This window comes from Oncorhynchus nerka, linkage group LG28 (assembly GCF_034236695.1).
Source record: "Oncorhynchus nerka isolate Pitt River linkage group LG28, Oner_Uvic_2.0, whole genome shotgun sequence".
In the NCBI taxonomy this organism is placed as follows: domain Eukaryota; kingdom Metazoa; phylum Chordata; class Actinopteri; order Salmoniformes; family Salmonidae; genus Oncorhynchus; species Oncorhynchus nerka.
The window spans coordinates 76986144-77011841 of record NC_088423.1 but is presented as its reverse complement, the minus strand read 5'-3'; the positions used below and the strand labels follow the sequence as shown (position 1 = coordinate 77011841).

Here is a 25698-nt window from a genome sequence, read left to right as displayed (position 1 = left end):
ACATCCACAAAGCCACCTAAAGAATTCAACACTGGCCCAACAACCACTTCCACCACAGTAATTGTTGAAACCTCTACTTCAACATCACAGCCCACAGCAACAGGTGAAGAAACATCAGGGCCAGTTATCATTACATCCAATCCCACGACATCAACCACAACTACAATGGCACCCACTACAACAACAGAGGTAACTACACCTACCACAGGTGTAACGACAACAGTTGAAGAAACCACAACTGAGACAATTTCATCTACATCCACAAAGCCACCTAAAGAAGTCCCCACGGGCCCAACAACCACTTCCAGCACTGTAAACGTTGAAACCTCTACTTCAACATCACAGCCCACAGCAACAGGTGAAGAAACATCAGGGCCAGTTGTCATAACTTCCAATCCCACTACTTTAACAACAACTACAATTGCACCCACAACAATGACACCTACCACAGGTGTACCAACAACAGTTGAAGAAACCACAGCGGAGACAATTTCATCTACATCCACAAAGCCACCTAAAGGAGTCCCCACGGGCCCAACAACCACTTCCACCACTGTAATTGTTGAAACCTCTACATCACAGACCACAGCAACAGGTGAAGAAACATCAGGGCCAGTTGTCATAACTTCCAATCCCACTACATCAACCACAACTTCAAAGGCACCCACTACACCTACCACGGGTGGAACTACAAGATTTGAAGAAACCACAACGGAGACAAGTCCATCTACATACACAAAGCCACCTAAAGAAGTCCCCACAGGCCCAACAACCACTTCCACCACTGTAATTGCTGAAACCTCTACTTCAACATCACAGCCCACAGCAACAGGTGAAGAAACAACAGGGCCAGTTGTCATAACTTCCAATCCCACTACTTTAACAACAACAACAATTGCACCCACAACAACGACACCTACCACAGGTGGAACGACAACAGTTGAAGAAACCACAACCGAGACAATTTCATCTACAGCCACAAAGCCACCTAAAGAAGTCCCCACGGGCCCAACAACAACTTCCACCACTGTAATTGCTGAAACCTCTACTTCAACATCACAGCCCACAACAACAGGTGAAGAAACATCAGGGCCAGTTGTCATAACTTCCAATCCCACTACTTTAACAACAACAACAATTGCACCCACAACAATGACACCTACCACGGGTGGAACGACAACAGTTGAAGAAACCACAAATGAGACAAGTCCATCTACAAAACCACCTAAAGAAGTCACCTCCGGCCCAACAACAACTTCCACCACTGTAATTGTTGAAACCTCTACTTCAACATCACAGCCCACAACAACAGGTGAAGAAACAACAGGGCCAGTTGTCGTAACTTCCAATCCCACGACATCAACCACAACTACAATGGCACCCACTACAACAACAGAGGTAACTACACCTACCACAGGTGTAACGACAACAGTTGAAGAAACCACAACCGAGACAATTTCATCTACAGCCACAAAGCCACCGAAAGAATTCACCACCTTCCCAACAACCACTTCCACCACTGTAATTGCTGAATCCTCTACCTCCACACCTCAGCCCACAATAATAGGTGAAGAAACAACAGGGCCAGTTGTCATTGATTACAATCCCACGACTTCAACCACAACAACTACAGAGGTAACTACACCTACCACAGGTGGAACGACAACAGTTGAAGAAACCACAAATGAGACAAGTCCATCTACATCCACAAAGCCACCTAAAGAATTCAACACTGGCCCAACAACCACTTCCACCACAGTAATTGTTGAAACCTCTACTTCAACATCACAGCCCACAGCAACAGGTGAAGAAACATCAGGGCCAGTTATCATTACATCCAATCCCACGACATCAACCACAACTACAATGGCACCCACTACAACAACAGAGGTAACTACACCTACCACAGGTGTAACGACAACAGTTGAAGAAACCACAACTGAGACAATTTCATCTACATCCACAAAGCCACCTAAAGAAGTCCCCACGGGCCCAACAACCACTTCCAGCACTGTAAACGTTGAAACCTCTACTTCAACATCACAGCCCACAGCAACAGGTGAAGAAACATCAGGGCCAGTTGTCATAACTTCCAATCCCACTACTTTAACAACAACTACAATTGCACCCACAACAATGACACCTACCACAGGTGTACCAACAACAGTTGAAGAAACCACAGCGGAGACAATTTCATCTACATCCACAAAGCCACCTAAAGGAGTCCCCACGGGCCCAACAACCACTTCCACCACTGTAATTGTTGAAACCTCTACATCACAGACCACAGCAACAGGTGAAGAAACATCAGGGCCAGTTGTCATAACTTCCAATCCCACTACATCAACCACAACTTCAAAGGCACCCACTACACCTACCACGGGTGGAACTACAAGATTTGAAGAAACCACAACGGAGACAAGTCCATCTACATACACAAAGCCACCTAAAGAAGTCCCCACAGGCCCAACAACCACTTCCACCACTGTAATTGCTGAAACCTCTACTTCAACATCACAGCCCACAGCAACAGGTGAAGAAACAACAGGGCCAGTTGTCATAACTTCCAATCCCACTACTTTAACAACAACAACAATTGCACCCACAACAACGACACCTACCACAGGTGGAACGACAACAGTTGAAGAAACCACAACCGAGACAATTTCATCTACAGCCACAAAGCCACCTAAAGAAGTCCCCACGGGCCCAACAACAACTTCCACCACTGTAATTGCTGAAACCTCTACTTCAACATCACAGCCCACAACAACAGGTGAAGAAACATCAGGGCCAGTTGTCATAACTTCCAATCCCACTACTTTAACAACAACAACAATTGCACCCACAACAATGACACCTACCACGGGTGGAACGACAACAGTTGAAGAAACCACAAATGAGACAAGTCCATCTACAAAACCACCTAAAGAAGTCACCTCCGGCCCAACAACAACTTCCACCACTGTAATTGTTGAAACCTCTACTTCAACATCACAGCCCACAACAACAGGTGAAGAAACAACAGGGCCAGTTGTCGTAACTTCCAATCCCACGACATCAACCACAACTACAATGGCACCCACTACAACAACAGAGGTAACTACACCTACCACAGGTGTAACGACAACAGTTGAAGAAACCACAACCGAGACAATTTCATCTACAGCCACAAAGCCACCGAAAGAATTCACCACCTTCCCAACAACCACTTCCACCACTGTAATTGCTGAATCCTCTACCTCCACACCTCAGCCCACAATAATAGGTGAAGAAACAACAGGGCCAGTTGTCATTGATTACAATCCCACGACTTCAACCACAACAACTACAGAGGTAACTACACCTACCACAGGTGTAACGACAACAGTTGAAGAAACCACAACTGAGACAATTTCATCTACATCCACAAAGCCACCTAAAGAAGTCCCCACGGGCCCAACAACCACTTCCAGCACTGCAAACGTTGAAACCTCTACTTCAACATCACAGCCCACAGCAACAGGTGAAGAAACATCAGGGCCAGTTGTCATTACATCCAATCCCACTACTTTAACAACAACTACAATTGCACCCACAACAATGACACCTACCACAGGTGGAACGACAACAGTTGAAGAAACCACAACCGAGACAATTTCATCTACAGCCACAAAGTCACCTAAAGAAGTCCCCACGGGCCCAACAACCACTTCCACCACTGTAATTGTTGAATCCTCTTCCTCCACACCTCAGCCCACAATAATAGGTGAAGAAACAACAGGGCCAGTTGTCATAACTTCCAATCCCACTACTTTAACAACAACAACAATTGCACCCACAACAACGACACCTACCACGGGTGGAACGACAACAGTTGAAGAAACCACAAATGAGACAAGTCCATCTACAAAACCACCTAAAGAAGTCACCTCCGGCCCAACAACAACTTCCACCACTGTAATTGTTGAAACCTCTACTTCAACATCACAGCCCACAACAACAGGTGAAGAAACAACAGGGCCAGTTGTCATAACTTCCAATCCCACGACATCAACCACAACTACAATGGCACCCACTACAACAACAGAGGTAACTACACCTACCACAGGTGTAACGACAACAGTTGAAGAAACCACAACTGAGGCAATTTCATCTACATCCACAAAGCCACCTAAAGAAGTCCCCACGGGCCCAACAACCACTTCCACCACTGTAATTGCTGAAACCTCTACTTCAACATCACAGCCCACAGCAACAGGTGAAGAAACATCAGGGCCAGTTGTCATAACTTCCAATCCCACTACTTTAACAACAACTACAATTGCACCCACAACAATGACACCTACCACAGGTGTACCAACAACAGTTGAAGAAACCACAGCGGAGACAATTTCATCTACATCCACAAAGCCACCTAAAGGAGTCCCCACGGGCCCAACAACCACTTCCACCACTGTAATTGTTGAAACCTCTACATCACAGACCACAGCAACAGGTGAAGAAACATCAGGGCCAGTTGTCATAACTTCCAATCCCACTACATCAACCACAACTTCAAAGGCACCCACTACACCTACCACGGGTGGAACTACAAGATTTGAAGAAACCACAACGGAGACAAGTCCATCTACATACACAAAGCCACCTAAAGAAGTCCCCACGGGCCCAACAACCACTTCCACCACTGTAATTGCTGAAACCTCTACTTCAACATCACAGCCCACAGCAACAGGTGAAGAAACAACAGGGCCAGTTGTCATAACTTCCAATCCCACTACTTTAACAACAACAACAATTGCACCCACAACAACGACACCTACCACAGGTGGAACGACAACAGTTGAAGAAACCACAACCGAGACAATTTCATCTACAGCCACAAAGCCACCTAAAGAAGTCCCCACGGGCCCAACAACAACTTCCACCACTGTAATTGCTGAAACCTCTACTTCAACATCACAGCCCACAACAACAGGTGAAGAAACATCAGGGCCAGTTGTCATAACTTCCAATCCCACTACTTTAACAACAACAACATTTGCACCCACAACAATGACACCTACCACGGGTGGAACGACAACAGTTGAAGAAACCACAAATGAGACAAGTCCATCTACAAAACCACCTAAAGAAGTCACCTCCGGCCCAACAACAACTTCCACCACTGTAATTGTTGAAACCTCTACTTCAACATCACAGACCACAGCAACAGGTGAAGAAACATCAGGGCCAGTTGTCATAACTTCCAATCCCACTACATCAACCACAACTTCAAAGGCACCCACTACACCTACCACGGGTGGAACTACAAGATTTGAAGAAACCACAACGGAGACAAGTCCATCTACATCCACAAAGCCACCTAAAGAAGTCCGCACGGGCCCAACAACCACTTCCACCACTGTAAATGTTGAAACCTCTACTTCAACATCACAGCCCACAGCAACAGGTGAAGAAACATCAGGGCCAGTTGTCATAACTTCCAATCCCACTACTTTAACAACAACTACAATTGCACCCACAACAATGACACCTACCACAGGTGTACCAACAACAGTTGAAGAAACCACAGCGGAGACAATTTCATCTACATCCATAAAGCCACCTAAAGGAGTCCCCACGGGCCCATCAACCACTTCCACCACTGTAATTGTTGAAACCTCTACATCACAGACCACAGCAACAGGTGAAGAAACAACAGGGCCAGTTGTCATAACTTCCAATCCCACGACATCAACCACAACGGCACCCACAACAACAACAGAGGTAACTACACCTACCACAGGTGTAACGACAACAGTTGAAGAAACCACAACTGAGACAATTTCATCTACATCCACAAAGCCACCTAAAGAAGTCCCCACGGGCCCAACAACCACTTCCACCACTGTAAATGTTGAAACCTCTACTTCAACATCACAGCCCACAGCAACAAGTGAAGAAACAACAGGGCCAGTTGTCATAACTTCCAATCCCACGACATCAACCACAACTACAATGGCACCCACTACAACGACACCTACCACGGGTGGAACTACAAGAATTGAAGAAACCACATCTGAGTCAATTTCAACTACATCCACAAAACCACCTAAAGAAGTCCCCACGGGCCCAACAACAACTTCCACCACTGTAATTGCTGAAACCTCTACTTCAACATCACAGCCCACAGCAACAGGTGAAGAAACAACAGGGCCAGTTGTCATAACTTCCAATCCCACTACTTTAACAACAACAACAATTGCACCCACAACAACGACACCTACCACAGGTGGAACGACAACAGTTGAAGAAACCACAACCGAGACAATTTCATCTACAGCCACAAAGCCACCTAAAGAAGTCCCCACGGGCCCAACAACAACTTCCACCACTGTAATTGCTGAAACCTCTACTTCAACATCACAGCCCACAACAACAGGTGAAGAAACATCAGGGCCAGTTGTCATAACTTCCAATCCCACGACATCAACCACAACTACAATGGCACCCACTACAACAACAGAGGTAACTACACCTACCACAGGTGTAACGACAACAGTTGAAGAAACCACAACTGAGACAATTTCATCTACATCCACAAAGCCACCTAAAGAAGTCCCCACGGGCCCAACAACAACTTCCACCACTGTAAATGTTGAAACCTCTACTTCAACATCACAGCCCACAGGAACAGGTGAAGAAACATCAGGGCCAGTTGTCATAACTTCCAATCCCACTACTTTAACAACAACAACAGAGGTAACTACACATACAAGAGGTGAAACTACAACAGTTGAAGAAACCACAACTGAGACAATTCCATCTACATCCACAAAGCCACCTAAAGAAGCAACCACAGGCCCAATTACATATTCCACAACTGCTGAAGTTGTAACTTTAACATCACAGCCTTCAACAACAAGTACAGAAACAACAGAGCCAGTTGCCTTCACAGGCCCATTAGAAACAACAAGAAATCCTTCAACATTGCCACAAGTGATTATTACACCAACATCACAAGTAGTCACCACCAGCCAGTGTATGTGCATTGTTAATGGGACACAATATCTACCAGGTAACATGTTATAAATGTCATTTAGACAATCAAAATCAATTTCATTTCACAAATCTTTTAATTCATTTTCATTTGTAAAAGGAAATGTTGTAACACTTGCCTTTCTTAACAATCAGGGAACCTAGTGTATAATGTGACTGATGGTTCAGGGTGGTGCTTCACCGCTTACTGCAAAGCAACCTGTCAAGTTGAAGTGGAATCAAATCCATGTCCTTCCTCTACACCACCCACTGTTTCACCCACAACGTCAGAGACAACGACCACACCACCAACAACTCAATCCTCCCCAGACTGCACTAGCATTCAGCCACCAAGAAAGGTCATTTTAATAAGGTTTTTAATAATAAAATGGGTGAATGGGTATATTTGTCTTTGTGGTGTAATGCTTGTGTGTTCAACCCTGTGTGTGAATGTTTGAGTAATTGCTTTCCCTTATCAAATCAATGGCAGAATGGAGAGTCTTGGCAGCTGAATAGCTGTACCACAGCAATTTGCCAGGACGGCATTGTTGTCCAGCTACCAGTAAAATGCAAGCCAGTGGAGCCACTACAGTGTGAGAATGGTCGTCCACCTGTCAAGGTCTATGATTCAACTGGATGCTGCTTTACATATGAATGTGAATGTAAGTGACAACATACAACCCAACAATCTGAGTGAAAATAAGACATTAATGCTCATTAGTTTTCATTGTCCTGTGTCAATAGCTTAGATTATTATCAACTCATATTTTAACATGTTGCAGGTGTATGCAGTGGATGGGGTGGATCTCACTACATGACATTTGATGGAGTATATTACAATTTCCAGGAGAACTGCTCATACACCTTAGTGAAAGAAATCAACTTCAAGTACAACCTTACCATTATTGTTCATAATCACTACTGTGGAAACGCAGACAGTGGATTCTGTCCTCAGTCCCTTATCATTCACTACAATTCCTATGAAGTGATTCTTACCCAGCAGAGATCTGGTGAAACAACAGAAAACGTGGTAACTATTTAACAAATATCATTCCCATTGCTTGTATTTTTCTATGCTGCTGAGTTTTTATGCTGCTGCGTTATCATGCATTATTAAAATCCCATAACTTTAAATGAAAACCAATAACGGGGTTAATGTTAATATTACGTGACTCAACCATCTAAATGTGTATTCATTTCTCCACAAATGCAGGTATATGTCAACAGTAAACGAATCTACCCAGCTTACAGAATGGTTGACATTGCTCTAACAAGTACTGGTGTGGAGGTCGTGCTGGAGATCCCTGATCTTAAGGTTCAGGTGTCTTACAAGGGGTCATCATTTAGCATCAACCTTCCTTACTCCCTCTTCCAAAGCAGCACAGAGGGCCAGTGTGGTGAGTATTATAAAAGAGGGTCAATATACATTTCACAGTTTCAAACTGTCAGTAGATGCTCCTATCGAGACCACCCTATAGAAATTGCATACAACAAAGAACTATGGCCTGGCCTTGCTAACTAAGTTTTACACTATGCAATATCCCTATTTTTCAAGGTACCTGTGATAATTCCCAGAAGAATGACTGCCAGTTACCTAATGGTCAGATACAGAGCTGCTCAGTCGCAGCTAGCCAGTGGCTAATTCCAAACCAGGACTGTCAAACTCCTCCAACAGCACCACCCCCAAGCACATCCCCTACCCCCTGCAAGACAGCCGTTTGTGAAATCATGAACAGCAAGTAAGGAACATATCAAACTAAGTTTAAGAAAGGGAACAAGCACACAATGGGAATGGCTAAATGATCATTCACTTCCTAATGTGTTTTATCAATTGTAATGTACATTTTCTGTCATGTTAATTTGCTTTTGTATTGGATTTGTATTTGAAACTTGTTTCTATCATAATACAGGTACTGTTCCATTGGCATTTCACTCCATGCATCTCTCTAAATCACTATGTCCTTTTCTGTCGAAGGGTCTTTGAGGAATGCCATAAAGCGGTTTCTCCTGATGCCTTCGTTCAGGCCTGTAGATCAGATGTCTGCTACAATGCTAATTCTAGCTGCTCTAGTCTGGAGGCATATGCATCTGAATGTGCAAATAAAGGGATCTGCATTGAATGGAGGAAGTTCACCCATGGAGAATGTGGTGAGCTGTGAATCCAAGCATAGTAGTTATGCCACAAATTCATAGGCAGTGACTTACATTTTTTTTTTGCTGGTGTTTAGCATAACTATGACCTGTTTTTGTCCTGCAGAGCATACATGCCCAGCCACGAAGGTGTACATGCCATGTGGTCCAGCAGTTGAACCAACATGTAATACCAGGTAAGCTTTATTCTGATTGGATGTCATATGAATTCCTTCATATTCTTTTAAATAAATGATCTCCTGTATAATCCCAAAACTATTTTGTACGCAGATATAATGAGAAGTATTTGAACAACCAAACCCAAATGATCAATAAGACGAAGGAGGGTTGCTTCTGTCCATCTAAAACCGTCTTGTTCAGCACCTACTCTGATACTTGTGTGTTCTCCTGTGGTAAGAATGGGTTATGGGTCATTTTGCAGGTAGCTATCAATATAAGAATTAGACATTTCTGTACTTTTAAAAGTTGAATTCAGCATGAATCACGGTTTACTGGCTTTATTTGTAATGGAAGAGTTAAAAAATGTGGAGGTGTGAAGAACTTGACCCCAACTTGACCCCAACTACAAACATTTTAAACACACCCTGTATTTATTTTCAGGCTGCACCGGACCTGATGGCAACCCCCAAATGGTAAGAATTTCCTCCATCTAAATATTCTCCAGATATTCATTCTGACATAGACATATCATGAGATGCATTTCACGTGAGTCAGGGAAACTCACATACTTAGGATGGATACTTTTCATTGATAGGTCTTGTCCTCTTTATTCCTTCCAAAGAACAGACCAGAAAATGTTTAATCTCTGAATAACCACTTCCAACCCATTCCTTCTCACCTTATGATGGTTCATCTTAACTGCCATGGTTAAATCCAGTTCATTGCAGAACAACACCATTTGAGTTTGTCTTTTCTATCTATGTATTGACCTGACATTACCCTGTTTTTCCATTAAGCCTGGTGATACATGGGAGAGTGGTTGCCAGCAGTGCACCTGTGACATGGACTCCGTGATTGTCCAGTGCCAGCCTATCACCTGCCCCACACCAGCCACACCCATCTGCAATGAGACTGGTTACAGACTGGTGAACAAGACAGAAGGCTGCTGCCAGAAATATACATGTGGTGAGTGATGGAACAGACCCTTCGGTAAAACATTAGAAAGCCAACTCTTATTCATACAGTACTAGACCAAGATCATCTGAAGTGTTGTGTAGGGTCAAAGGGGTTATTTGACCCTCTATCGGCGTGTCTTTTAATCACTTCTCATTGGTTACCTCTGTAACAGAGTGTGATGCACTGCTTTGCCCCAAAGTCATGATGGACTGCCAGCCAGGGTGGGAGGCAATTATAAGCACATCCAACTCAAGCTGCTGTCCAGAGTATACCTGTGGTAAGACCCTTTGATTTTCTTCATCAGCGGTTTAGTTAGTTCATTGACTTTGTAATTCCCAGGTATAACTGGTTTGAATTACGTTTGTGTTAACTATGACATGAATCACTGGTATCATTGACTGATTCCTTCTCAATGTGTGTCTGTTCAGTTCCTAAGGGTGTATGTGTCTACAATAACATTGAGTACCAGGTGAGAATAAATCATTTCAAATAAATGTAATTCAATTCAACAAGCTTCTGAAAGACACCCACACACATAGCTTGAGATAAGCTGTATTGTGTTTGCTGCCCTCATAATTGGATGCATTATACTATAGAACTGCTCCCTTTGCACTCTGACCCTCCTCTACTCAAACAGTCTGTTATTGTGGATTATAACGTGTGTCTCTCCCTCTCACTCCAGCCTGGTGCTGAAGTTCCTAAAGGAACATGTGAGAATTGTATCTGCAGCTCGACCATGGATCCTAGCACCAAGCTCAACAACATTGTGTGCACAAATATCTCCTGTGACACTACATGTTCACAGGTAGTCATGTCTCTCTTAACAAACATGATACATGGATTTACGTATTTATAAGAAACTTGCAGTAGCCTACTCTGGAGGATTATGAAGTAGGTTACCAATGATTTACTAATATACTCTCCATGCTCGTATTAGGGCTTCCAGTATCAGGCCATACCTGGTCAGTGTTGTGGGAAATGTGTACAGACAAGCTGTGTGGTTAATATGCCAGATAAGACCAAACACACTATGCAGGTGAGTACCACAAGAGTGTATGAGGATGCATAATCTGTCTGCATGAACTGAAACTCCATCATAATTCTTCATCTTCTTCTCCTTGTGCGACAGGTGAACGAAACATGGTCACCACCTGGTGACAAATGTGTGATGTACACGTGTGACAAAAGTGATGACCAATATATACCAGTAGAGGTGAAGACTGTGTGCCCTGATTTCAGCCCAGAGATCTGTGTCCCAGTGAGTTTCTGTCCTATCTCACCTCCGTCTTGGGGACAATCAACACTGAAGTTACACTGTTTCCCATTCTCACTCAGAATGTTACTATCATTCCTAGCACTCTTGGGTCATAGAGATAGATGTTTCAGTAACATTTAGAATGGAAGGGAGCTCAAATGTATACAATCTGCCGCTTATAAATCATCTCTCCTATTTTTCACTGCAGGGCACAGAAAAGACAGACGCAAATGGATGCTGCAAGACCTGTAAGTAACACGTCCAGCCAAATCATTCCTAATAACCACCTATCTACTGGTTAATAATAGCATGCTATGTCACCAAAATAAGACCAACAGGAAACATTGTGTGCCTACATACTGGCCAAAAATGTATATGTTGGCTGTTTCTGCTTCATCTACTGTCATACTGTTTCAAACAATAACTCTTGATGCATCTTTCCTGACCAGGCACAGAACGCAGGAATGTCTGTGAGATGAAGTACACCACCACTAGCTTTGTCATCAGTGGCTGTGTGACCGCTGAGCCTGTGGAGATCAATTCCTGCTCAGGAAACTGTGGAACCTCTTCCATGTAAGTACTATGGATATTGAACGCCGCACTAGTCAATGTCATGCAGGCCCCAGTCAGTCATCACCTATTCACTGTCTAGTGTGCCCTTTATGAACTAGAAGCCCATTTGACTTACTTATTGCTCCTGTGCTCATCTTGTCAAGACAACCCAGGGAATTCAAGCCCTCTTTTCAACTTGTCTTGTGTTTCTGTGAATGTGCAGGTACTCAGCAGAGGCGAACACCATGATGCACTACTGCTCCTGCTGCCAAGAGGCGACTACTAGCCAGAAAGAGGTGGAGCTGCTCTGCCCTGATGGGTCAAAGGTCAAGCACTCCTACATCCACGTGGAGTCGTGCGGATGTCATGTCACAGACTGTGATGCAAAAATGACCGCCGCCCCGGGGACGACGAGAAAGCGCGGAAGGAGGCGCTAAACGTCTAGGGAGACAACATGCACACTGATATAGGAATTATCCTCATGACATTGAATGTTTTACTCCAAATTTGTTTTCTTGTAACATTTTACTTAAATCTGTCATGTCAGTGTATTTCCACAATCGGCAACACTTACTATTATGTTCTTATACTTTCATTGTAGAATGAATGTATTTTCTATGATAAATGTAGTGGGTAATCTCTTTTCTCATTTGTAATGATTAATAAACAACAGCAACATCATGTGCTTCTGCATGTTGCTTTGTTCTTTCAGCAATTCTCACAATCCTTCAAGCTATTCACAGTGACCACTATAACAGTAACATTATGCTACTTAGAAGTATGTACAGGTAACTGGCAAAATAACAGTAACAACATAAAGTGTCCTAATAAGGCATTGGGCCAACAGGAGCTGCCAGAAGCGCTTCAATGCACCTTGGCATAGATTCTCAGTGTCTGAAACTCTACTGGAGGGATGCGACACCATTCTTCCAAGATAAATTTCATAATGTGGTGTTTTGTTGATGGTGGTGGAAAACGCTGTCTCAGGCGCTGATTCAGAATCTCCCATAAGTGTTCAATTTGGTTGAGATCTAGTGACTGAGACGGCCATGGCATATGGTTTAAATAGTTTTTATGCTCATCAAACCATTCAGGGACCACTCGTGCCCTGTGGATGGCGGCATTGTCATCCACTCCCATCAGGATAGAAATTATTCATCAGAAATTGAAGGTGACAACTCAGAATGGTTGTGTTTGTACTGGTGTTTATCTTGCCCTCTAGGGCAGTGGTATACAAAGTCAGGGTTGCGACAGAACTGCAGTGGGGTCGCCAAAATGTCAACAACAAAAAAATTGGGTACCAACGATATACAAATGTTTTCGAGAAACGTACCAATAGGATACCAACGATATACAAACGTTTTCGAGAAAGATAATTTGAAAGATAACATTTTAAGTAAATTGTTTTTTTTCTTCATTTTGATAAGAGATGAAAATGCAATGAATATAAGGTTATTTGTTGATGTAAAAATCTGGCTGAAAAAATTGGGGGTTTGCGCTGAAATAATGTGAATACCACTGCTCTATGGGTTGAGTGGTCATTAACCATGGCAGGAAAATGCACCACACACCATAACAGAGCCACCAGAACCCTCATTTACTCAAGTTTTTCTATTATTTTGGCAATTACTTGTAGCTAGCTACTAGTGACTTTTGAAAATATATTGACGCAACAAAACTTGCCAAGCAGTAAGTCACAAGATAGTAAAGGTATAATAAAATATGTAGCTAGAATAGGGTAGTGATGTTCTTGTATCATTGACAACATGGTGAGGTTTAAAGGGGCAATCTGCAGTTCAGACTGTCTCTATTGATGTACCATCCATGAGTACAAAATTATAGTTTAAGGGCCAGATTCAATCCAATCACGTTTTGTCCACTATATGCACATTCTAAAGGCAATGTTCCAGTGATCGCAGAGACCACATTAACGGTAAACGCAGCACATGTCGGCTCAATCGAAAATTACTTTTATATGTCAATTGCTCTGTAACACAGATCTTCCATAGTCCGGATTGAATGTTGGCCTTAATCATGTTTTGAGTCTATACAGTGTTTAACAATTTCATTGTTTACAAAGATGTAAAACAAGCTTATATTTTGGGTTATGGCAGTTGAACTAAGCTCATGAGTCATTTTTAACTGATATTCTTCACAAAAGTCTATGGTATATTTCAATCATCAAGTCCAAAAATGGCATAGCAAACAAAACAGGATGAGATCTACACTACAAGACCAAACACGTGCAGATAAAACATTTATTTCCATAATGTGTCATGAGTAAAAGAAACAAGAGCAAATGTCAAATTGCAAACATAATTTGATGCCAAAAAAGTGTTGTACATTCAAACCAGATAAACTGCTGTAGCACGTAGCCTTGCCATTCCATTGCAACAGAATCAGAACAACCTTCCTAACTACCGCTAGAGTGCCTTCGAACATCCTTGTGCACATTGATCTATCTAAAAGGACTGTAAAAGTGAAATAAATGTCATGGTCTCTTTAGCTTAGGAAGGTACATTTACTTATGGACTATCACCAACAAACAAGTAGAATGGCTAAACGTTGGAAGTGTTAGGGATTATACAGATGTCTGGCTAAACATGACACAATCATGTTCAAAATATGTCTATGATCAAAATCAAATCAAATCAAATGTATTTATATAGCCCTTCGTACATCAGCTGATATCTCAAAGTGCTGTACAGAAACCCAGCCTAAAACCCCAAACAGCAAACAATGCAGGTGTAAAAGCACGGTGGTGCTATGAGAATGGGACATGTGGGAAAACAGAGAAGGAAACCTAATATTTCAAATGAAAGTGCTTGCTGTGTCTTCACGAAAGTGAAAGGTAGAGGAATGTGTTAAATCAAGAGGGGATAGAGTGCTAAATCAAACACAAGTGCCCAGAATTGGGTCTTTTAAATTTAAACAAGAAGTATTTTTTACATACTGTATGACACTCATGGAGATGGCCTAAGCATAAAGAAATGCACTATATACTTTCTTTAATGAATCACACCAAAACAGAGGATCTTTCCTTGGAAAAATATATGCACATCTTTGAAGATTAAGCTTATACAAATAGAAAATGAAAACCCCATGTTAAAATCAGACCTTTGGGGGCGGCAACATTCAATACCTCATGTCAATGGATCTTTACAAGTCTCCTCTTTTATGTGTGGGCCTATATATGGTAGTGGTAGGACATTACATTTCATCTGTAAGATAGTCATACCAACAATTTTCTGAATATCAGGGTATTGGGCTGTGCACACAATTTTGTTTATTAAACCAGCAGGGATTTTCACAGCCTATAACGGTTTGAAATAAAACCTGTGAATTCAGATAAGGTGAAGGGAAAGGATGATATCAATAGTATGTTTATTTCTTCACTGCATTCAATCATTTTGTATTACCATGTCATTATTTGATATTGGATTACCATGATATATTCTTCAACCATAGTTACCCACTCTTACTAAACAACTGACCAGTGATATTGAAACATTCCGAGGCATTTTTGGTTGGAGAAGTACAAAATCATATGGCATTATCCAAAGTAGAGTGGAATGGTGGCAAATGAACCTCAACATTTGAGAGGTTGATAGGCATTGGCTGTGTGGGAATTTTCACTTGTCCTAAGTCATCGTGGTTTGTTATATTGTGATAAGTCCTCTTTCTGCTCTGAACCGCTGCATATCTAAATCTCTTGTCTTCATAATTTATCATATTTTGAATATATATATATTTATAACTATATTTATACAGATTGATTGATATATATCAATCAATCTCAATCAAATACAGATCGGCTCAGGACAGTACTGGTCAATACACATATACAGAGAAGACAGGTTAGGGAGCTCTCAACAATGTCTCACAAAAACTACTTTCATAAAGATCTAAAGCTTCTGCAGGATCAATTCCTTTCTTTATTCCACATACAGTAGCACTGCATCAACATCAATTGTACATAACCCATTCTGAGTGAAGTGGAATGTAACATTGAGAAGCCAACCAGCCATCACAGCACTTATCAATAGGTAAACCAATGTCCCAATCCCAGATGTGGACTGGGAACAAAGCTATACATTGTTTCATAATACAGATGGTAATGTATACAGATGTATACATGTGTGACACCTCAGATATGGACATCTGCTTATGGTAAAAAAAAAAAACAGCTGGATTTTATTTAGTGTGAGTGACAGTTGAGAGCTCGCAGGCCTGAGTGCATATTTACAGACTGTGCAGGGTGCTGTTGCTGTGAATGGGCAATGTTCTGGCAGCCACAGTGGATTTATTTGTGGCTCCACTGTTACAGCTCTTCTGTCATCTGGAGCAGAGAGTTGATGGCGGCATCCTTGTTACCTTGCTGGGCCTCAATTACAGTGCGGATCACTTCCCTGTCCAGATTGGGGAACATGTCCTGCAGTGCCTTAAGATCCTCCTCGCTACAGGGAGCCTCTTGTGGGGCGACTGTGGGTGCTGCAGGCATACCCATGGGCACCATTCCCTGGTTGTATACAGTGGGCACTCCTGAGAAGAGCAAACCAGAGAGAAATGGGTAAGCAACAATCTCCTATTATTAATGTAGAATTTAAACAGGTCAACAGTTCTTAAGGGCAACACACACTAATAAACATCTCCCGTGCACAGTAAGTAGATCACTTGCTGGGTGCCGATGAGCAGTGGCGATTCAACATGTACAATAGTCAGAAAAATTAACAGAAAATGACAATGTTCTGTGGTCAGTCAGAGGCGTGGTCTATTTCGTCCTTTAGTTTCACTTACATAAGGCACGCTATGCCCACTTCCATTTGGAAAGTAGACTAGCAATCAAAATAGAATTGGGCCTTAGATGGCTGCAGTGTCTGTCTAAGATTGCCAACTGTTGAAGACTGACATGAGCCCATTTTAATCTGTTTATAATTGTATAATTAGCCTAGCATTAGTCATTATTATGTTATGGGTTAGATGGAAAGATCTATGTGCATTGTATTTGGGAAGAGGGAAAGGGGGCCTGTCTCTGAGGGCAAGAATGATTCCATAAGGGTGGAATAGAGCAGATGGAGTTCGAGCTGATAGATCATAATTACTGTTCTATAACACCGTCTTGTATCTTTACTGTTTTATATACTCTGAATATGAATATACAGTTTTTATATATTATTGGAGATCAAAAGTAGTGTTAGATTTAGGCTCTTTGTGTATGAGGAGTGTAATTATCTAGTGGATTGCAGTAGCCTGTAGTCGTGTTATGACCGGTATGTGTGCTTTTGCAGCTGCAACACCCAGTGAGGTGAATTAATCTAGCTTGAGTTTTCTTGGAGTCTGTTTGGATTATTGTATCAAACATTCAAGCTAACACTACATCACAGTAGGATTCTTCTCACCTGCAATGGGTACGTATCCTACCCCCTGCTGATAGACTGTGGGCATGAGGACAACGGGTGGAGACATATGCATACCTGCTGGCATGTTCTGAAAGCATGAGAGCCAAGAGGAATATCAATCAATCACTTTCAAACTGTCCTACAATGACAATGTGAGCATGTGTGTTTTATGAACTCACAGCATAAGACATGACCAGGTTGATCATGCCCTCCTTGTCGTCGCCTTGTCTGCCACTGAGGCTGTACCACTCATCAACCACACTGCCCTCTCTCAGGCCTTCCGGGATGGTGACATGTGTCCATGCAATTCTGTCATCCATGGAGAATGCCCTCTGGAAAAGTGACCAGCACAAACACCTCAAATCAGTAACTTGTCCCTAAAATCAAGGATGATCATCAAGAAGAAACACTCAAAGTAGATTGCTATCAATAACTCCAGACATGACTAGTTGTCGAGCCAAGTTACGATCTTCCTCACCCACCGCCCCCTAATTCCTTCTTTCTCACCTCATCAAAGATCTCCAGGTAGAAGGAGTCTACTCCAGGTGGGACAGTGCACTGGATAACTTTGTTCCATCGTGGATTCTTGGCACCATTATGGGCTGTGGGTGTTTCATAAACAGCATACCCTAGTCGGACCCTGCAGTAAGGGTCCATGCGTGTCATACCATAGTTTTTAGCTAGCTTGGCCTGGAGAAAAGAGGGACATAACAGTGATTCACAGGAAAACATTCCCACTGCATTAATAACCTTGTGTTCCACAATAAGTCTTGACTATAGGGAAAGACCAAGCAGATGCACAATTAAAAACGCCTTACCTGCACTACAGTGATGCTAAGCCGTCCTACAGTGCCCAGGGATCCCCCATACTGCAACTGCTGCGCTGCTTGGGCATCCAACTGAACTTGTTGCTGCTGCTGGGTGGGAGTAATACGCAGGAAGTCTTGAGGCAACTCCCCAATGTATACCTAAAAAGACAAAACGAGCAGAGGAATTGTAAGAGTGAGGACAGGTAAACCACACTAGAGGAAGAAATGGGTCACAATATGCAGCGATTTCACGGACACACCATTGATATGGTGTTAATGGACGCTAGACCTAGACAGGTTAATGGACACTATGTGAGAATTCTACAAAGAACAGGAGTAAACAAATCTACTTTCACCAAATGTCAATAAAGTGGTCGTCAAAATACATGAATCATTTGAAAACATTAATGTGGCAGTTGTTAACAATGTCTAACAATCCCAATACTGTATGTTATGATATTTATGAGCTGAAATCTAAAGCAAGTGCCATGCTAAGAATTCTGTGGGGCAGCCCTTTTTGTGAAACCCGCAAAATCAGCTTGTTCATATTTGCTCTTGGCGTAAGTATTCCTCAACCTACCAGAGTAAGATCAGTGTGACATTTTATTGCTAAGAAGTATTGGAAAGTCCTGAGGGTGTTTCATGAGTATTGGACATCCTTGGACTGAAATATAAGGTAAAACTATATTATTTTGGGTCTATCATTACATGTTTTCCTCAGATACACCAAAAAAACATAACAGGTTACAAAGTAGAGCGTCATAGCCAGTGTTGGCAACTATTTTTTTGTGAGATTAACTATCGGCTCCTTGATTTGTCGCTAGTTGACGTTTTGCCTTGCGGCACAGCTGCGGTCCCTGACGAAGCATTTTCGCCCCCTCTCCCGGTGCCTCTGATGTGACTTCTGTTGCAGACAGCTTCTCCCACTCTTGTTTTCGGTAGAATTGATCGGGAAAATATGCTAAATGCCATCAAATCTATAGAGGAAGGGCGGCAGGTAGCATAGTGGTTAGAGTGTTGAACTTGCAACCGAAATCGAATCCCCGAGCTGACAAGGTAAAAATCTGTTGTTCTGCCCCTGAACAAGGGAGTTAACCCACTGTTCCTAGGCCATCATTGAAAATAACAATTTGTTCTTAACTGACTTGCCTAGATAAAAGGTAAAATATATATATTTTTTCATGTCAAAACTCTGCAAAAGGTAGCCTGAAAAGTAGCTGAATTTGTCGCTAGAACATTTTACCAATAAGTCACTGGATGGGTCTGAAAACTTGCTAAATATAGCGACAAAGTCACCAAATTGTCAACATTGTATCATAGCTACAATTTAATGTATGGGTTGTCAGGGATTGCTCCAAATTCTTGTTCCCCCACCCCCATGATGAGTGCTAGATGTGTGGGAGTCCTTGACACTGTTCCCTGAGGCAACTGGGGCGAGAGGCAGCATTATGCTACTAGCGATTTTTGTGATTAATGGTTTTATTCTTTCAAGTAAAACTACAAGAATTCAGCGGCGACAGGCCTACAACCGATAACAACATAGCTAAGTGAATTGAAAATGTGTCCCATCTATCTTTCTGTGCAGCTGGCTAGCAGGCAGCTCACTGTCTCTTCTGAGTCTAGGCTAATCATTGGTTGGAAATGGTGCAGTTTATCCTCCCTTCGCCAGAGAAAATTATCTAAAACCAAAAAATAACATTACAATGTAACCCAACTCAGGCGTAGGCCTACCTTAGAAGTAAGCTATGTTATTAGACTAATAGATTTCTGTGTAACAGTTCAGACTTAGGCTAACACAGGCACACACTTCTCACTATGTGTGACGTGGTGTGTATGTGTTGGTGGGTGCTGTGTGAAGATTCTGAGAAATGTGTGTGGGGATGCTGTGTGTGCAGGTGGCACAGGGTTGGGCCTAATATTTGGCACTCTAGGCCTCTTCAGTTGGACAACTAAATCCAACATAACTGTGATATAAACCGCCTAACAGTTGCTAATTGGTAAATACTAAATAGTAAGCCTGCTTTTTGTATTAATCCCAATTACATGTACTCTTGACACCCCTGGTGTGTGTGTGTGTGTGTGTACACACACGCATGGGCTCCACCTTACAAAGAACCCAAACCAGCTGCGTGCGTGCGCCATCGTGCACAATAATGCATACATTTATTTGGTCCCCCCACACCAAACGTGATCACGACGCGCAGGTTAAAATATCAAAACAAACTCTGAACCAATTACATTAATTTGAGGACAGGTCGAAAAGCATTAAACATTTATGGCAATTTAGCTAGCACTTGCTAGCTAATTTGTCCTATTTAGCTAGCTTGCTGTTGCTAGCTAATTTGTCCTGGGATATAATTTATTTTTATTTTATTTTTATTTCACCTTTATTTAACCAGGTAGGCTAGTTGAGAACAGGTTCTCATTTGCAACTGCGACCTGGCCAAGATAAAGCATAGCAGAGTGAACAGACAACACAGAGTTACACATGGAGTAAACAATTAACAAGTCAATAACACAGTAGAGAAAAAAAATAAAAATCAAAAATGGGGGGTTTATATACAATGTGTGCAAAAGGCATGAGGTAGGCGAATAATTACAATATTGCAGATTAACACTGGAGTGATAAATGATCAGATGATCATGTACAGGTAGAGATATTTGTGTGCAAAAGAGCAGAAAAGTAAATAAATAAAAACTGTGGGGATGAGGTAAGTGAAAATGGGTGGGCTATTTACCAATAGATTATGTACAGCTGCAGCGATCGGTTAGCTGCTCAGATAGCTGATGTTTGAAGTTGGTGAGGGAGATAAAAGTCTCCAACTTCAGCGATTTTTGCAATTCGTTCCAGTCACAGGCAGCAGAGTACTGGAACGAAAGGCGGCCGAATGAGGTGTTGGCTTTGGGGATGCTCAATGAGATACACCTGCTGGAGCGCGTGCTACGGATGGGTGTTGCCATCGTGACCAGTGAGCTGAGATAAGGCGGAGCTTTGCCTAGCATGGCCTTGTAGATGACCTGGAGCCAGTGGGTCTGGCGACGAATATGTAGCGAGGGCCAGCCGACTAGAGCATACAAGTCGCAGTGGTGGGTAGTATAAGGTGCTTTAGTGACAAAACGGATGGCACTGTGATAAACTGCATCCAGTTTGCTGAGAAGAGTGTTGGAAGCCATTTTGTAGATGACATCGCCGAAGTCGAGGATCGGTAGGATAGTCAGTTTTACTAGGGTAAGCTTGGCAGCGTGAGTGAAGGAGGCTTTGTTGCGGAATAGAAAGCCGACTCTTGATTTGATTTTCGATTGGAGATGTTTGATATGGGTCTGGAAGGAGAGTTTGCAGTCTAGCCAGACACCTAGGTACTTATAGGTGTCCACATATTCAAGGTCGGAACCATCCAGTGTGGTGATGCTAGTCGGGCAAGCAGGTGCAGGCAGCGATCGGTTGAAAAGCATGCATTTGGTTTTACTAGCGTTTAAGAGCAGTTGGAGGCCACGGAAGGAGTGTTGTATGGCATTGAAGCTCAATTGGAGGTTAGATAGCACAGTGTCCAGTGACATTGAGTTGTTATTTTACCTGAAATGCACTTGGTCCTCTACTCTGACAATTAATCCACACATACAACGGTCAACCGAATAATTTCTAGTCCTCTCCTCCTTCCAGGCCTTTTTTTCTATGAACTTTATATTGCGATTGGCAACTTTCAAAAATTAGGTGCTTTACCGCCACCGACCTCGTTCGTCTTTCAGTCACCCACGTGGGTATAACCAATGAGGAGATGGCATGTGGGTACCTGCTTCTATAAACCAATGAGAAGATGGGAGAGGCAGGACTTGCAGCGCGATCTGCGTCACAAATAGAAAGGACTTCTATTTTAGCCCTTGGCAAAGCAGACACTCGTTGACGCACGCGAGCAGTGTGGGTGCAATAATTGAATAATATGGAATTCTACATTTATTTCGCAATGCTCGTGCACGCGATGCGAGCTGTGTTGTCAGGGTATTACTCCTCAGTGTAAACTCCCAGTTCTGCATAAAACATCAATATATGTTAAAAATGACCACCTTAGTTTAAATGAATGGTCTTAACTTGTTGTATTTTGTGTTTTCAGTCAATTAGCATATTAAGTATCACATTTTTATAAATCGTACAAAAAGTTGTTCTAATTTCATAAATTGTTACAAACTCTTTTGCATTAAACATTAAGATTTGTTAATATGACAATCCCTACTTTAAATGATTGGATTTATTTACTGTAATTGTGTTTTCCTACAGACTAATTTGTGTATTAAGTGCCACATTTGCATAATATGGCTTTTTAATTTCATACATTAAATTTTATTTGAAAATATCATAACAATATGACCACCCTATCTTCAGTTATTGGACAAAAAGTGTCAGGTGATTTGGTCAGGGTTTAATCAGTCTGGGAAACCAGTCCAACATCATCAGATCTTGCTCGTCTCTGCCTCTCCATCACTACCCTATAGAGGTAGTTCAGTAAAATGTTGCTTAATACCTCCTGCCTAGGCTTCAGCTCAAATGGCTAACAGAGGACACTGGTTTAGCTGTGTCCTGATAAACTCAAGCAAGTAACGTTAGCTAAACTGGCCATATAGACGCAAGCTACAACCATTTGCCTCACATGCTGACCACTCCGCTCGCGTCGCGTGCATTGCAAAATAAAATGTCCAAATACATGTTATTCAATCATTGCACACACACTGCTAGCGAGCGTCTGCGTAGCCAGACGCTAAATAGAACTTGGTTCTATTTGTGACGTATAATGCGCTGCAAGTCCCGCCTCTCCCATCCCCTCATTGGTTTTTAGGAGCATATACCACGTGCCATCTCTTAATTGGATTTTAGGAGCATATACCCACGTGGGTGATTGAAAGATGAACTGAGGTCCACACTTAAGTCGGTAGTGGCAATGCACCTTAGTTGGTTGCCAACCGCCATATGAAGTCAGAAGAAGCAGCCTGAAGGAGGAGATTACTAGAAAAACTTGTACCCTTTTATCTGTGGATTAGAGGAACTTGTGCATTTCAGGTAAAATAACAACCCAATGTTTATATCCCAGGTCAAATTAGCTAGCAATAGCAAGTGAGCTAGCTAAATTGCCATAAATGTTTAATGCTTTTCAACCTGTCCCCAAATTAATATAGTTGGTTCAGAGTTGGTTTTGATATTTCAATCTGCGTGTCCTGATCGTGTCTGGGGAGGGGGGCCACAATCAACTCCTGTGAATACAGTAGTTAGCTAGACGGAAGATGGCAGAAACTGAGGTTTTGTTTGAAACTGCTAGTGAGTCGAGTGAAACTAATAGTACAGAAAATGAGAATGAGTGGGTTACAGTGGTGAAGAAAAAGAGAAACAAGAGAAGTAAAAGCTATGTTGGAAAATAGGAAACCACTAGACTCATTTTTGGTCCGAATCAGGGTTTTGGATCAGTTTTGGATCATTGCTACTTGGGAAATCCATTTAACATCTCCAGGAAAATATGGAATGTGTTGGAAGAAAGTATGGAGTCGGTGAGTCACAATAAGTGGTCTTGTTTAGATTTGTTTGTGTCTGCGGAGCAGAAGAAGCGTGTGTTAGAAGCATGTGTTAAGAGTCAAAAAGATATCGGAGTGGAATGTATCCTGCATGGATTTCCATAGCAGGACGCCTATCAAGGGGGTTATTTCTGGTGTGGCGCAAGAAATAAGGGCAGAGGATATAACTGAAGACTTTGATGGAGTGGTTGGTGCACATCGATTGCCCTGTATAGTGGATGGAGAAAAGAAGTTAACTTCATCAATGCTACTCTTCTTTGATAAAGAGTCTCTCCCTAGATACCCTGTAAGAGCTTTTGTGCACAAGCCCCTTCAGTGTCATAAATGTAAAAGATTTGGTCTTGTGTCAAGTGTGTGCAGAAGGGAAGAATATCGTATGCCAGTTGAAGGGAAATTCTGCAACTGTGGAGGTGAACATGCGCCTGAATTCTTGGAGTACACTGTTAGGGTGAAGGATAATGAGGTGGAAAGGAGAATGAGGTGGAAAGGGTAAAGAGTGTCCAGCGTGTCTCCTATCTGGAGGTGGTGAGAAAATTGGAAGGAACAAGTGGCGGGGGGGAAGAAGCAATGGTACAGCCACCACGACCAGTGAAGGTTTCTCATCAACCGAGAGATAGTGAAATGCTACATGTTAAAAAGGTGGACTTTGTATTATTTATTGCAATGGTCATAAACTGTACAGCACAAGTGGAGAAGACGTCTAAAAAAATTGGAATCATTGTGAATGCTGCTGAACATTTGTCTTCGTGATTTCACAGCCATGCAAGAAATCCTGTCAGTGTATGTAGCCCCATCACAGGGATGTATTTTTGAGTGGACTGTGATTGGGGAAGGGGGAAGTATGATGTTTTTTTTAGTTGACGTGTTTTATTTTGTATGTCGTTTTCTCCCTTTCCCGGAATGTTTTCTTGTTATTTTCTTATTCCAATACCCCGTCCAGCTGGAGGCGGTAATGGACCATTAACATTGGAGACCAATCGCCGTTAAACCCCATCGAAGAAGTAGTTAGCTAGATAACTGGCTAGTTGACTTTAGATTTAACCAGTAAGTAGCTCATTTTCATAGCTAGTTAGCCGAATGCTAACTACGCCTTTGTGGTTATTGCTCCTGGCAAGCTCTAGCTAAGGAGCGCAAGCTAGCTATATGGCTATATCCAGAGAGACCTGGGAAACTTTAGGCTTCTAAATTAGCTGGCTGTCGTAAAAACGACCCAGCAAGCTAGCCTGAAGTTAGTAAACTACTGTAGCTAGCTAACGTTTGTTAAATTAACTACCGTTACGGTGTTGTTTGCATTAAAACGTTGCAGCTAGCTACAGCTAATCTGACCAATTTGGGTTAAAATGAAAACGAGTGATTATTGAAGCTAACGTTAGCTAAAATGGTGTTCATCCGTGTTCGTTTGCTAATTTAACATTAGCTAGCTTCTATAGCTTGTTATCTAACATTAATCGTTATATTTACCTGTCCTCGTTGGGTGCTAATGGTAGTACTCATTCCGTTTTGAAGTGTGTCAGTTTCACAAATAACGAAAGCCTACTGCAACCGTATACAGTTAGAAAGAAGAGGGGAAATATTACTCGCAAAAAAGTAAACAACTCAAGCTCGCCAGTTATCCAATCGTGTCAAGCCAAGAATCCTTATCCGGGCAGGTTTGATAATCAGCTGACTTGACCTCTTTCCGCTTCTGATGGGTGCGTTGCAGGACATCGGTAAAGCGGTCGCAATTTCAAGTCTGATTTGGGCGAGAGAAACATAGTGCCTCTCAATCGTCCATAATAGTCAATAGCTTTTCTCCTTAATTTTCACAAAATAACAGGACAGACAGAATTTGCTTTAACCTGTCTTATTTCTTTACTAACAT

The 25698-nt window shown here is 42.3% G+C and overlaps 2 protein-coding genes across 2 annotated transcripts in view; one reads left to right on the top strand and one right to left on the bottom strand.

Annotated features, from left to right (window-relative positions):
* Nucleotides 1–12754, top strand: part of LOC115112763 (mucin-5AC-like) — a 33534-nt gene extending 20780 nt beyond the window's left edge. The window contains 19 exon segments of the mRNA XM_065012567.1: nucleotides 6305–7039; nucleotides 7156–7358; nucleotides 7490–7661; nucleotides 7782–8029; nucleotides 8213–8396; nucleotides 8555–8738; nucleotides 8975–9147; nucleotides 9257–9326; nucleotides 9421–9542; nucleotides 9751–9782; nucleotides 10107–10275; nucleotides 10439–10543; nucleotides 10695–10735; nucleotides 10949–11071; nucleotides 11204–11302; nucleotides 11396–11524; nucleotides 11730–11769; nucleotides 11971–12094; nucleotides 12297–12754. Of these exon segments, the coding sequence (XP_064868639.1) occupies nucleotides 6305–7039; nucleotides 7156–7358; nucleotides 7490–7661; nucleotides 7782–8029; nucleotides 8213–8396; nucleotides 8555–8738; nucleotides 8975–9147; nucleotides 9257–9326; nucleotides 9421–9542; nucleotides 9751–9782; nucleotides 10107–10275; nucleotides 10439–10543; nucleotides 10695–10735; nucleotides 10949–11071; nucleotides 11204–11302; nucleotides 11396–11524; nucleotides 11730–11769; nucleotides 11971–12094; nucleotides 12297–12510 (3167 nt within the window). The 3' untranslated portion in view covers nucleotides 12511–12754.
* A 3542-nt stretch (nucleotides 12755–16296) lies between these two features.
* LOC115113685 (toll-interacting protein) lies at nucleotides 16297–25422 on the bottom strand. Its single transcript, XM_029641614.2, has 6 exons — nucleotides 25299–25422; nucleotides 18291–18440; nucleotides 17980–18162; nucleotides 17652–17804; nucleotides 17473–17560; nucleotides 16297–16615 (listed from the first exon to the last, which is right to left on the bottom strand). Exons 1-6 carry the CDS (start codon nucleotides 25329–25331, stop codon nucleotides 16395–16397), a joined length of 828 nt encoding a protein of 275 aa, XP_029497474.1. The 5' UTR covers nucleotides 25332–25422; the 3' UTR covers nucleotides 16297–16394.
* Between the last annotated feature and the right edge of the window lie 276 nt (nucleotides 25423–25698).